The 14381-nt window shown below is 39.9% G+C and overlaps 1 protein-coding gene across 2 annotated transcripts in view; it reads left to right on the top strand.

Annotated features, from left to right (window-relative positions):
- The window catches only part of LOC134528325 (uncharacterized), a 563803-nt gene that overhangs the window by 332088 nt on the left and 217334 nt on the right, over window positions 1-14381 (top strand). Inside the window, exon 3 of one of the 2 annotated variants that reach the window (XM_063361859.1) lies at window positions 3748-3774. In XM_063361859.1, the coding sequence (XP_063217929.1) occupies window positions 3748-3774 (27 nt within the window). Of the gene's footprint in view, window positions 1-3747; window positions 10111-14381 lie in introns of those variants that run through there. The other variant, XM_063361858.1, reaches the window with a different exon arrangement.

Below are 14381 nucleotides of genomic sequence, written 5' to 3'. Positions count from 1 at the left end.
GAAGCAATATAAAGGTACAGTTGTTTGGATTCTATCATATCGTGAAATGAATCCGCGAATTTTTCCGGTCTCTACCGATACTCAAAATTCGCACCGAAGAAACGGAACATTACATGCAGTTGTGCACGTTCGCGCCTTCGTGCGAGCAGCGGACCACGGCACGAGTGAAGGTTACGTCACTGCCGTGGCACCTCCGAAGCTCCCAAGAACCGCCCTTGTACATATCTCCCCGCCACTCCGCGGGGCTTCGGCGATCGACTGACCTCCGCCTATCGATCGCACTCGACCTTCGCGACGCTTCGAGTCGTTTCTTAACGTCCGGCACGCGACGCGCTCCTTCGATTATCTGTCGAATGTTGCGCAACCCCGGGGTCGCGAACCCCGGGTGAGGTCGCGAGTATTTTGTCGAGCAAGCGCCGGAGTACGGCGATGGAAGAAGCAAAAACATACCAAAAAAATTGTTTGTCTTTAAAGTCGGTTTACGGACGATAGTTTAACGTGACAACGTCATAACAAAACATTGATTAAATGATTGCATACTTTTATGAATAAAATTGAATAATTTTTATTGTATTATCATTATTTTGTATGGATACAAAGAAGGAGTGAAATGAAATCTACAATTTAATTGATAAATTTACTTTTATTTGCACTCATTAATTCAAATATGTTTATTACTTTAACGAAGAGATTATTTTAACTATAACATTTATACATGTTTGCTATTTAACTGTGATATTCTGTTAAGGATAGGACGATGATAGGAAAAGTAGGAAACGAATGGGAGTGTTTCAAGTTTAATGTGCCTCGAAAAAGTCAAATCGATGGTTGTTCCAATCGAGTGGAAGAGAGAAAGATGCGGTGCAAGCGTACAACGAGCGTAACGGGACACAGCGTAACGGGAGTATGTGCGTTACGGGACACTTTTTCATGCGTGCAGCCGGCGTTAATTGATTTATTAGACGTTGTCACGTCAAAAAATTGGAGGTTCTTCTTATGTACTGACTTGGCGTAATAAAAAAATAACTTTTATTTTGCATGCATATAATTAATAGAAATAAAAATATACAAAACTGGAGTGATATTTTAAATACTGTTGGTAGAGTATAAATTCGATCGAATTAAATATTTTTAATAAGTACTCAGTATTAAATTTTGATATAAATACGTGTATAAAATTATTTATTTAATTTAGTGGAATATTTCAGATAGATTTTAATTAATAATAAAATATAAATAAAAATGCTGTATATTTATTCAAATTTATTAATTTTAAATACATACGGCTACATAACTTAATAACTTATACAAATTCACTTGAAAAAATTTATAAACACAATTTATATTACTTACATTCACAATAAAGAAATGTTTATAATATTAAAAAATGTTTATTACAGTTTAAATCTATATGTAAGTAGAGAATATAAAAATGCACGTGTTCATCGACCTTTAGAATGGACTTTAAAGTCCTCCGCATACGTGGGCAAATGTCACCCGCTCATTGGCTGCTGACCTGTGAGACCTGTTAATTGGCTTAGAGTTCTTCACGTGAACTGTCGTCCAATCACAGAAGCAGCAGGAAGGTAAACGCTTTTTAATTCTAGCCTGTCGTGAAATTGATCCGATAATTATTCTTTTTTTTGTGATAATTTAATATGTTTTATGATTTAATTCATTATTGGCTTCAGTATGAAATTTTGTAGACTTTATTGATGTTGCACTCAGCTTCTTCACTCAGTAACGTTCGCTACTCGGACCAAGAGCTACGACTAACGTTTTATCAAAATCGTGCACAGGTTTTGTCGCTGTTTGGATTTAAATATTGGTTGCGTGTTAGTTCCAATGCTTTTCCGGAATTAGGGGATTCAAAATTTTATGGGGATAATATTAAATTTCTACAATTTAAAAAAATTATTTAAAAATATGTTAATTAGGCAAGTCCACCGCTACGTCTTTGCAATGTGAATGGTTTGGACCATGGCCTGTAGGTAGGCAACCTGTACCGTTACCCAAGTCTTGCGATTTGTATATGTGCAAGGCGCGACGTTTCTTTGTTCCTCGTTTCCAACGATCATGTGGTTCAATCGCATGTTCCTTGTTTTTATTGCTTGGCGATAAAACTGATCTGCTTGTATGGGTTCAATGGCAAGAACTGCTTTTGAAAAAAAAATCACCCGTTATGGTTTCACTATTTTTTTTTCTGTTGTGCATAATTATTGCTGGAAATTATTATTACTGATAATAACTAGATAAGTAATTAAATTTAACCATATCTTCATTTAAAGGCACATAGCTTAAGATTAGGTTAGGCCTCAAATACTGATTTGCTACAGAAACCTTTGAAATCATGGCGAATATTTGTGTTATATGTTGGCTTAGCTGGGATTGATTCGTGACGATTTTAAAGTTCTGTTTCATTTGTAGAAACTCATTGACCAGGTGTGACTACGTGGAAAAACGATGGGTTTTATTGAAAACCACCACCCCTCTTCCTTCCCCATCAACTCCTGCCTCCGGCTGGTGCCTGTTCTGTGCCTACGCTAATCCGTGGTATCATAACATAACTTAGAAAGTGACAACTTAGAACAATAGTAGGTTGGAACTCCCAAAATAAATCCAAGTAACTTAGAACTTTCGTAAGTTAAAATCATCATAACGTAGAAACATACAAGCTAGAACAATCGTAACTTAAAAAATTATAATTTAGGATTATCGTAACTTAGAAGTCTCGACTTAAAAGCAAACAAATAAGAAGTGCATTAACTTAGAAAAATATAACTTAGAACAATCATAACTTAGAAATTCAAAAATTTGTACAGTTACAATTTAGAACCACATTAACTTAGAAACTTAGCCTACGTCTTGAGTGTTTTTAAGTTATGAGAGAAACGCAGGTCCACCCCGCAGATGTCGGGCGCTGAGGTCAGACAGCTGCTGTAAATTGTACTTTAAAGTAATTGGATAAGAAATTATTTATAATTTTAAATAAGCAGCGATTTTAATTTTGTGAACATTTCTCAATATATTATGACTCGCTTCTTATAGTTGTCGGTGAAGTATTTTCTATAACGGCCTGTATATATGAAAGCGTGTGTGAGTGTACATCGGTGTACGCAAAGTTGCTTATACTGCAGACATGTATGTACATGTACTTGTAATCATAAGTAACTTACGTACTTGTATGTTTGTAGATGGATATCAGATTGTCGCAATCGCTAACGCATACTGTAATTTTTTTGTAGACGTAACAAAAATATTCATGTAAAATTAAAGATATTTTTTAATTTGTACATTAACATGAAAACAACTGTATCACTACAAAATAATGTTCGCAGTAAACCTGTGTTTGGATTCATGCCCGGACATTTATGCTGCGTGTTGTCCCAGTACCTCCAATAGTTAAGGTTATTTGTAAAACCGTTCCTTGAATAGCTTTCCAGTATTAATTGCACACATTTATAAGCATTATAAAACAAAATAAATTCACATTATTAAATATATTTTCCATTGTTTGAAAAGAAAATTATGCATGAATGAAACACCAATTAAAATATAAAATTATGCGCCAATTTCCGTAAGAAATACTCAGTGTTATCTCGAAAAACGTATTTCGTACATGCAAAAAATAACCGTGGCCATGTGTTGTACGAAGTTACGATATCTTTCTTGTGGCGTTACAAGCTATTTGTTGGCAACTGGAGTGTTGTGTCTGTGTGTCTTACCGCGTGTTTGTGTTTGTTGCAGACCCAGAGCTGTCCGGACATCATCTGGGTGAGTTACTCACTGCCGCCTTGCATGGCTGTTCGCGCGTCTACATACAGACCCCAACAAAATGGCCGCTGGTCGCTTCATCGTTAAGCCCAACAAAATGGCCGCTGTTCGCTTCATCGTTAAGCCCAACAAAATGGCCGCTGTTCGCTTCATCATTAAACCCAACAAAATGGCCGCTGTTCGCTTCATCATTAAACCCAACAAAATGGCCGCTGTTCGCTTCATCGTTAAGCCCAACAAAATGGCCGCTGTTCGCTTCATCTTTAAGCCCAACAAAATGGCCGATGGTAGCTTCATCGTTTAGCCCAACAAAATGGCCGATAGTAGCTTCATTGTTTAGCCCAACAAAATGGCCGCTGGTCGCTTCATCGTTAAGCCCAACAAAATGACCGATGGTAGCTTCGAGAAAAAAAAAAATTTAATGTAGAAAAAGCTGATTAGATATTTTTGGTGCGTCGTACACGTGTGTGCAATATATACAATCACCAGTCAATAATACTCGTTTTCGCTCGCGAAATTTCAGAGTATTGTGAAAATCTAAACTAATAGTTCGTGTCTTAGAAGTGTTTTAATTTGAGAACGTAGACGAAAGTTAAGAATTAATATTCGACTGAATAGGAAGTTATTGAGTCCTCCCTCTGAAAATTGGTAGGACTATCCCGGTAACAAGGCAAGCATGCCCACTGTACGATCTGTTCAATTACAAAGAAGTCATAGAAAGTGATCAAGAGCACTAATGCACGTGCAAAGATAGGCTAATACTTTTGTTTTATGTTTTCGTGTTAACACATGTATGCCACGTCAAAGAATAATACACGTAAAAGGGAATTAATTGCCGAAAAATTATTAAACAAAACAAATATAAAGTTTATGTGTTCCTTTTCATATGCATTAAATTCGGGATAGTCATAGTGATAGTGGAAAAAAAACTCATCTTGAACTATGATGATTATCTTTCAGTAACTAAAAATGCCGTACAAAATACCGTATCACTAGAGTCAAGATGTTTAAACATAAAAAAAAGAGAAAAGAAATGGAAGATGTGCTTTCAGCAATAAACTAAACTAATCACAATGACTATGAGAACAGAACACGCATCATATATATCTTACCCATGATTCAATCGTGGGACGTAGTGGTTAAAACATCGGCTGCAGCGGTAATCTCAGGAACTACTTATTTTCCAGTTGTCGGCGCAGTTGAACGTGTCCGATTTGCTGGAGAGGGTATCGGAATGGTTACACGCTAACTTCACTTGCGCGGAGTCGAGTCACGAAAGCGACGATAGGTCGTTGGTGGGTTCTTATCGAGTCCAGTGGTCGACCACCGTGATGTCTCGAATGCACATAATGACGGTCCTTGAAGTTGAACCGCGCTTCGAGTGCCCCCCACACGCAAGCGCACAAGTTAAAATAACATGATGAAAAATACCCATTTATAAATTACGTAATGCGCAAAAACGCAACGCAAGCATTGCCCAACTTTGGGCTTGCGTTTCCGAAAGCTTTGAATGATGGAGATGTCATGTGTAGAGGAGGATACCATTTTATTGTTTGCACACCATAAAGTTTTATTTTGAAAAAAAAAATTTCGCACAGTGAAAGCAAATACAACTTTAAAATCGAATCAGCTGAAACTTTCGTATGTTTCAATGACAAAATACGAGCCATGACAAGAAGCGCGAGGGGAAAAAAAATTGTTTTCTTCAGTTTTACAACAAAATTGTTTTAGTGTTGGTGACGTTTAGCTTTTTACTAACGACCGTTCTTTTCTTGTGTTGGTGGCGTTGCGCGACTGAGTTTCTTGCGTGGTTTATAAACCCGGCCATATCGACCTTCCGGGTACAACTCACGAGATAACTTTCACAGTCAATGTCATCTGCATGCTTGAACAAATGTCATTCATTCATTGGCTGATGCCTGAACGTCACATGGTGCCGAAGACAGTGTCTTCCCTCCTTAGGCGATTAGGTTTCTGTCATCGGTGGTGTCGAACTCGGGTATTTCTCACTTGGAATACGTCCCTTTGCCGGTGGGTTTCATTGGGTATTCCTTTTCCCACTTACAACCCACCTATACCCTTACCCCCCCCCCCTTCCCCACCACAGTTTTCCCGCAAATACATACAGTCATTCTCTAATTACCTCGAGTACTTACTTGGGGTGTAAGAGTTCTAACTTGATACAGTGGTTTCATCGCATGACCACTACAGGAGACTATTATTTTTTTTTATCATTCTAAGATTATTTTAGGAGTGAACTCAGTACTCCTTGGATAATAATTAATCTTCTTTGTTAATTAAACGCGAACTTTTTTTTAAAAAAAAGGAAGAGGGAGAGGTAAATAAAGGAATGATATTTTTTATTTATATGGCCGTTTCTTTGGGTAAGATTTTGTCTCAAAAAAAAAAACCTTCGAAAAAATTGTGAGCTAGTCTTTTCACTACTAGACAGAGATGTGTAACATCTTACCTCGGTAGCGAGCAAATTCATTTAAATTACGAAACTCAGACATGAAATTTAGTTTAGAATTCTTAAAAATAATGCCGAACGTGATACATATACACCCATAGTGTGTTTTCAATTACATTTCTGGACGCGAATCGCACGTAGTTTGCACACCCGCCGCTAGAACTCGCTGCAGGAGCAGCTACGTCGACTGTTGAACCATTCCATTAGCAGACCGAAATTTTTTAAACTGTATAATGAAAAAAAAAAAACTAAAATATTTGGAAAAATAAACTTTTCTCTGGGTTTTGGACCTGATTTCTGACAAAGAATTTTTATCAAAACACTGCCCATTTTGTTAAAATTCATTTAAAAAATTTATTGTATAAAGTTTCCCTTTGGCTTTGTGAACTTTGGTTAGAAGCCATCCGCCACAGATGGCAGCACCGTGGTTACACATTCACTGAATCGCTCCCGCCAGATGCCGTGTATCGAGAGCTAAGATGTTGCACGTCGAAGCCACCATCAGCGCGGCTGTCTGCCGAGTGTAGCCTCCCCACTGCGCCACCTCGGCGGCTGGGCTTGTGGCAGGCGCAGGCGACCTCCGGACGTCCTTGCTGTCGCAGGAGCAGTGGCGTAGCCAGCATTTGTGTATGGAGGGGGGTTGAGAAGCATGCTTCCCCCCCCCTAATAAAAAATTGGATTTTAAGGTGTAAAATAGTGCTAATTTAGCAGTTTTCGGTACTTAACTTTAAATATTGTAATGGTAAAAATATTATTAATTTTTTTAATAAAAAATTGTTTGAGTGATGAAATAAGAAATTAATTAAAGATATTTTTATCAATCCAAATGCCTTGTTTACGTCCACTCAAAATCATAAATCATGCTCGAAGCTCGACAAAACAAAAAAAAAAGAATAAAAAGGATTGGGTTTCGGCAGAACTGATCTATTCCTGGGAACAATTAGCTTTAGCTTGAAGAGTTACATGACACCATGTCGTTTTCTCAATTCTATACACACACAGCGATCCTTACACTTTTGGAAGACCAGTCAACACCTGCTTATAATTACCGCGCTGGTTAAATACAATAGGTGTAAGATATTCGAAAGCTTGGGACCAGTCACGGCGTCACAACCTCATAGCTTCTGCTCGTGACAGGGGTAGGGGAAGGGAAGGAGAATCGGTAGGGCTCGCTTACTCTTCCCCTCCAGTGCAGTGTCCGGTGATAGCAGTAAGACACCCAGGCTTTTAGCTAACCTGCTTTCAGATAAGAAAAAATAATTTTGGCTTAAGGGGGAGGAGGGTTAGAACCCCTAGCCCCCCCCCCCCCTGGCTAGGCCCCTGCGCAGGAGGAATGTCCTGGACACAGTCTGGATGTGTGCCCGGGGGGTAGTTGAAAGTACAACTGGACGCGAAGCCGACAGACGTCCGGGTACCACGTCAGGATTGACTGGTTTGAACCACTGTGCAAACAGTGGTTTAAATCAACTGTTTATAAAAAATGTTTTAAATAATGTATTTTTAAATAGAATATTTTTTTTTTAATGAAAAGTCTAATTCCACTCTAATAACAACAAAAGTTTGCTCAATAACATTTGTCATTTATGTACAGGAAAAAAACTATATACTAATCAAGATATTATAATTTAAATTACATGCATAAGTTGTAAAATATGCCCAAATAAATACTCCTCTAATATTAAAAATATAAGGGAATCGTAGTCAAAAGTGCAAAAAAAGAGGAAATAAATAAATTTATTACTAACACAAATTCCTATTCTGTGAGAAATCACCGACTGTACTGTAAATCCCCATTCTGTGAGAAGCACTCACTCTATGGAGAATCCTCTTCCTGTGGGCGAAATACCCTCTCTGTGGTTAAGTCCCGGTCAGATGTGCAGATTAGCTGTACTTTTCTGTACTTTTCTGTACTTTTCTGGTTGAACAGGAGTGGCAGGAAGCGGGATGTTGTTATGGCATTCATTTTAACATGCTGAGAACCAAAATAAATAACGTAATTAAAAAAAATTGTTTAAACAAAAAAAGTTTCAAACAAATAAAAAAATTCAAAAAAAAAAGGGTTTGTTTAAAAAAAATTCCGTGCCTGGTCTGCGCCGCGCGTATCGGCGGACGGGAATAAGCGTGACTTCACGTCAGCGGTCGCCGTCAGCCGGAGAGTCGTCGAGGCAGCCACGTGGGGAAAAACCCTGCGTTCACAGACACCGGGTCACTCGCCGGAGTATCCCGCAGTTCGTGAATCTCTTGGTTCTACTTCATTACTGAAACTGTCTCACGATATACTTCATTACAGCCGGTAGGTTAAAGCGGGGACGCACCACAACGCCGAAATACCACAACGCCGAAATGTCAAATTGACCATAACGCCGACAGCTAGAAAACTGCTGTGTACCACAACGCCGAATTATCACAATGCCGAAATACACTAACGCCGAAAAATGTCATTTCAGGACTGCCACAAAGGTTAGGTTAGACTAGACTAGGTTAGGTTAGACTAGGTTAGGTTAGGCTAGGCTAGGATAGGCTAGGTTAAGTTAGGTTGTATTACGCTAGGTTAGGTTATGTAAGGTTAGGTTTGATTGTGGTATTTCGGCGTTAAGGTACATTTAAGAAACACACACAAATTCATTCAGTTGTTAATTCGGCGTTGTGGTACACAGCAGTTTTCTAGCTGTCGGCGTTGTAGTCAATTTTGACATTCGGCGTTATGGTATTTCGGCGTTGTGGTAACGACCCGGTTAAAGCCGTGTCTGAATTCCCCTGAAGTACGAGGGCGTATTGGTGAATAACACACACGTCAAATTTTAAGCAGGAAAATGATTAGTAATTATGAAATTATTTACTATAAAGGGAACTAGATGGCGCTGCTGACAGGGCGCAAAGCATTATCTCGCGATTCAACGTACCGATGGCGTTCGTCAGTGACCGGTGAGATGGCGATAGTGATTGCATCGTCAGCTGTGGAGGAGCAACGAGCTGTGATAAGATTTCTCCGAGCAAAATGAAAAGAAAGTTGGAGAGATCAATTCGGAGAAGGTGAAAGTTTTCGAAAATGACTTCATTGACCGTATCAATTCGTAACAAAAAAAAAAAAAGCTGGTGCGTATACTTATGTAAGCGTGTTAGAAGTTATACTTACTTGGCGTAGTAAAAAACTTTAATTACGCTTGCAAATGATTAATACAATAAAATAAAGGTCCGGAGTTATTACTGAGGCGTGGAAGCATGTGATAATGACACTTGTAATGTTCTGATGTTCATGAAGGTGAACCTACAGTGTCGGGGTACTTTTCTAGACTAAGGTATCTATGCTAGGTAAGTTCGTTGACAGAGCATAAATTTAATCACAAAAACATTATCCTCTAATTGGGTTACAATTATCATCCTGGCACACATATAAAAACAGCGGTCAGTGAACTTGCGAAGGAAGTAACCACGGACGCCAGATACTCGGTCTGGTTCGCTGAATGCCCCATGCCTGGAACGTGGTAATACAGAACTAAAACCACGTGGTCGTGTATCCCAAAATTAAACTTCAACATTAAGACACACGCCTTGCTGAAGAAAATGTGTGCACCAAATATATGGTAGCAGATATTCGATAGCATGTGCCCGTATATTATTCAAACAATTCTACACATGCAACATTAAATGAAACATTTACGTGAGCCATACTTTTTTTCTGGCCATTCTGAATTGCAAATTACACTTAAAAAAAGCACTTAAAAAAAAACAATTACGAAAATTACTAAAATTCTGCCCAAAACCAAAATACATATAAGGGCTTAAAGTTTGCGATTGTTTAGATAACATTATGGCTCACAAAGTCGCTTCAGAAATACGTTCATTTATCTACAAAATATGACAAACAATTAAAAAAAATTTTAAATGATATTATATATATTTAACTCTTGCCTAGTACTTTGCTATGCGAAACTCGCGCGATTTGTTGCGGGTATAAACTCGCCGACACTTGCCTTGTGATCCACGTGGCAGTCCCGGGTGGCGCCCGCCACGGGTCGAGGTCTGGAACTCGGACCTCGACTTCGGGATGCTGTCCACGACGGCCAGTTGTCCACGGCGAGTTGGCACCACAGCTGTCCCCGCACCTGGTCGTTGTCCGGAGGCTCGCCGAGCTGTCCCCAGAAGCTCCCGCGCTCCTTCAGCTGGGTGTCTGACAGCCACTCGCTGGCCGACTCCCTTCTCCTGCATGTCCCCGGTGCAACTACTGGTAGACACGTGCTGCGGCCTTCCTCTCTGGCGACGTCCGCCGTGTTCCCACTCCCTCTCGCTCGTAACAGTACAAGGAGTTGTGTCTTCCGCTGCTTGCGTCTTGTTTAAGTTTCCAGGCACAGCACGCCGTGCCAGTCAAAAGTTACGTATTTTTGCAAAGCGCTTCCACGTCTGACGTCACCGTCATCTCTCCTCACGTCACTGCGTGCTGTACCGACCCGTACTTCCCCGTCATACAAAGTTACTTTTTCTGTCTCTTCTGCTTACGTCGACACGTATTTTCGTTTCGTGCGTAATAGTCTGGTCGTGTGTTTCGCTGATGGCGTCGGGTGGTATCGTATCTTTCGAACGCTGCTTTGTCGAGTTCGGTGGGTTCCGTCACGATTTTTGCGTCTCCTTTCTTGCCACTTCTCCCCTATTTATACTCCCCGGGCAGTGGACGGTTGTGCCGCGATGCGCCGCGACCAATCAGAAGGGCTTATTCGAAAATGTCCGCATTGCAGATATTTGCACTGCTGGTCCCGTGACCTCTGGGCGCACGAGTTGTCGGGCGCGCGGGCTTCCTACACCGCCACCAAGAGTCTCTCGAACTGGTACCTGGCGTGGTGCTGGTGGACACACCACTATATTATAACTACAGTTGGTACAGTAAAATTCAATCAGATTTTAAAAAAAATTAAATATATGCTCAGTATTCAATGTTAATATAAACACGTGAATAAAATTAATTATTTAATTTATTAAAATATTCGGGAAAAAATTTAATTAAAAATTAAAATAAATAAAAATGCCAAAAATATGTTTTCTATTATTTAAATTTTTTATTAAATTATAATGTTATAATTTATAACGCAAACATAAAACATAACCTCACCTCTATAAATACACTTGAAAATGTTTATAAACACAATTTCTACCACTAATAATTACAATTAATAAACTTTTTTTAATTATATGGCCCATTATTCAATATAAATTTCTAAAAGTATAAAATTTAAAATCACGTATATGATTTTTATTTGTAAGTAGCTCTTTTTTATGTAAGAAGCTTTTTTTTTGTCCTGTGGAAATTTCGTTGCATGGTCGCGTGCACAGTAAAAATTCGCACAGTTAATTTTGTCATAACGCTCCAAAAGAAGTACAATTTGAAAAATTGCAGGGATGCGGTCGGGAAGTTGTGGAGCAGCCATCCTACAGCCCGGGCCTGGCACCGGGGACGCACCTCAACGCCGAAATACCACAACGCCGAACGTACAATAACGCCGAATGCCAAATTGACTACTACGACGAAAGCTAGAAAACTGCTGTGTACCACAACGCCGAATGACCACAACGCCGAAATACATTAACGCCGAAAAATGTCATTGCAGGACTGCCACAAAGGTTAGGTTAGGTTAGGTTAGGCTAGGTTAGGCTAGCCTAGGTTATGTTAGGTTGTGGTATTTCGGCGTTAAGATACATTTAAGAAACACACACAAATTCATTCAGTTGTTTTTCATTTTGCTCCTGTGGCCCATTCTCCCCGCAGCTACATTTTTCGGCGTTACTGTATTTCGGCGTTGTGGTACACAGCAGTTTTCTAGCTGTCGGCGTTTCGGTCAATTTGGCATTCGGCGTTATGGTATTCGGCGTTATTGTACGTTCCGCGTTGTGGTATTTCTGCGTTGTGGTAACGTTCCATCGTTGGGACAAATGCCTCAGAATGCATGGGCATGGATGTGATGTGGGAAAGTAATAAATTAGTGATACTTTCATTTCTCTTTCATATTCTTTTCAATGCGTTTCCTTGTTTTTTTTACGTAATGTGCGTTACTTATTGATACGCCCTCGTATATACTTATAGTACGTACTTGGCCCCCGGAAGTGACATCACAAGGGCTGTCCGAACTGGAAGTGAAGAATGCAAGTATGCGAGTAAACGAATCTGCGTACTTCGAGATGAAGGAACATAGCCATTTCGGAACAAACATTCTGTAGTTTCTTTTTTATATAATATTTAAGTATTTTAAAGACCTTTAAATTAATTTTCACTTTTTATTTCACTTGTACTAACAAAGTGAATACAAAATACTTAAATATGATTATGAGGAGGTTTCTACAAATAATACGCTTATACATTCCGATCATAACTACCAAACTAAATATAATAATAAAGTGAATTCGCGTGATACCAATGAAGTGTTAATAATTATTTATTTTAGTTAGAAATTGTTTAAAATAAACTCATTTGTTGATAAAAATATGTAAATAACCTGTTGGGCTGGCTAAAATGCCGTTTGAAAAAGGCCGAAATCAAGCCCGACCTGATTCGTCAAGTACATAAGGCACAAGGTCAAGTGAAGTACGCAAGGTCGCAAGTACTCACCAGCGTACTTGAATTCGGACACGGCCTAAGTCGAGGCGATGACTCGTGAGAAGTGCAAAACTCGGGAGTAGAAATGACGACCGACCAAAGTAGAGAGTTTTACAACTGATTCTTTATACAAATTTTTGGTCGTTATGTTTGCTACGGTTTTGAACCTGCAGTACGAACCACCATTGTGTACGCCATTGCTTGGTTTAATCGTTTGGTTAATTACTGAAATGTGAAGTTTCACTTCAAACACGCGTGACGATCCAACACAAATCTTTGGAATTTTTAATCTTATTTGTTGTAATTAAACGAGTTTCATTGTCATCGGCGTGAATAATAAATGTTGATATGGTTGTACTCATTGAAGAAAACTATGATTGCATACTTCATCAACACACTAAAACGAGACATCTCTAATTAAGCTTAGAGCAACTCCCCCCCCCCCCCCAACCCCTCGGTATACTCTCTTCGTCGGCAGATACGGAGGTTGCTGGTTATCGAACCCTGCACCCTTCAGTAAAAGTAAAAGGTAGATTAGGTTAGGTTTGTTAGGGAACTAACATCCTCTGAAAATTCCTTCTTTTTTTTTCCTGGAGGTAAGTTTTCGCACGTCTTGGTGATTCTATCAAAAACGAAAGTTTGTTTGGGTTGATAAGCGACATTAAAAGACACTTGAAATCGTAAAAAAAAAATATACTATTTTTTTTCTGCCGCGAATTTGTTTTTTTTTTTTTTTTTTTTTTTTTTTTTACCTAACTAAAACTAAGTGTATTTTGGAGGGGTCCGGGTTAGGGAGGGACCTAGGTGCGTCTCAGGCCGAAGCCTATACGCCTAGTCATGCTGGGATTAGCCATGCAGGGAGAGGGTCGCATGCATCATGTGCTAGGAGGGGATTGGCCAGCCATGGCAGCGATTGGCGCCATGACTAACTCCCCTCACTCTTAAATCTAGACTATAACTAGAGATAGGTTGGGCCCAGGTAAAACCTGCATAGACACAGGGAAAACCCTGGGCACATTCATGCGGGATGCAAATTGGCATGCATTACGTGTAGGAGTTTACAGGAGACAGAGGATGGTCTGGATGAAGTGTTGGACAGAGTAGAAAAGAGTCTTCCATGCGGGGGTTGGGAACTTGGACTCGTAGTCCGCTTTGCTTTTTATCCAGGACTGGATTTAGTGACCAGGGACGCAAGCGCCCCTGGTGGTGAGTGGTTGCACTGACCACTCACTCCGCCGCCAGTCAGCACCTAAAAAACTAAGAAACTAAAACAGAAAAAAGATAAATGACTAGTCTGCCGCGAAGTTGAACGAGCTAGTGGCGGGGAACTCCGGAGATATTCGAGACTGATCGAGAGTCAATGAACGTTATGCTCACCGTTATAGGAGAGCCGTCGAGGTCGCCACGTGGCGCTGGAACGTTAATCCCCCCCCCCAACACTCCTTTATTATCCTTCTCCTGGCAGTAGTTCCCGCTCGCGTCGCCAGGTCGCACTGCAGGTCTGGCGCGGCTGTCGCCCGCAGACGTACAACTCCAGCACAAAAGCAAATTTTT

Source organism: Bacillus rossius, chromosome 1, assembly GCF_032445375.1.
Source record: "Bacillus rossius redtenbacheri isolate Brsri chromosome 1, Brsri_v3, whole genome shotgun sequence".
In the NCBI taxonomy this organism is placed as follows: Eukaryota; Metazoa; Arthropoda; class Insecta; order Phasmatodea; family Bacillidae; genus Bacillus; species Bacillus rossius.
The sequence above is the reverse complement of the archived record's forward strand: the minus strand, read 5'-3'. Positions and strand labels throughout refer to the sequence as shown.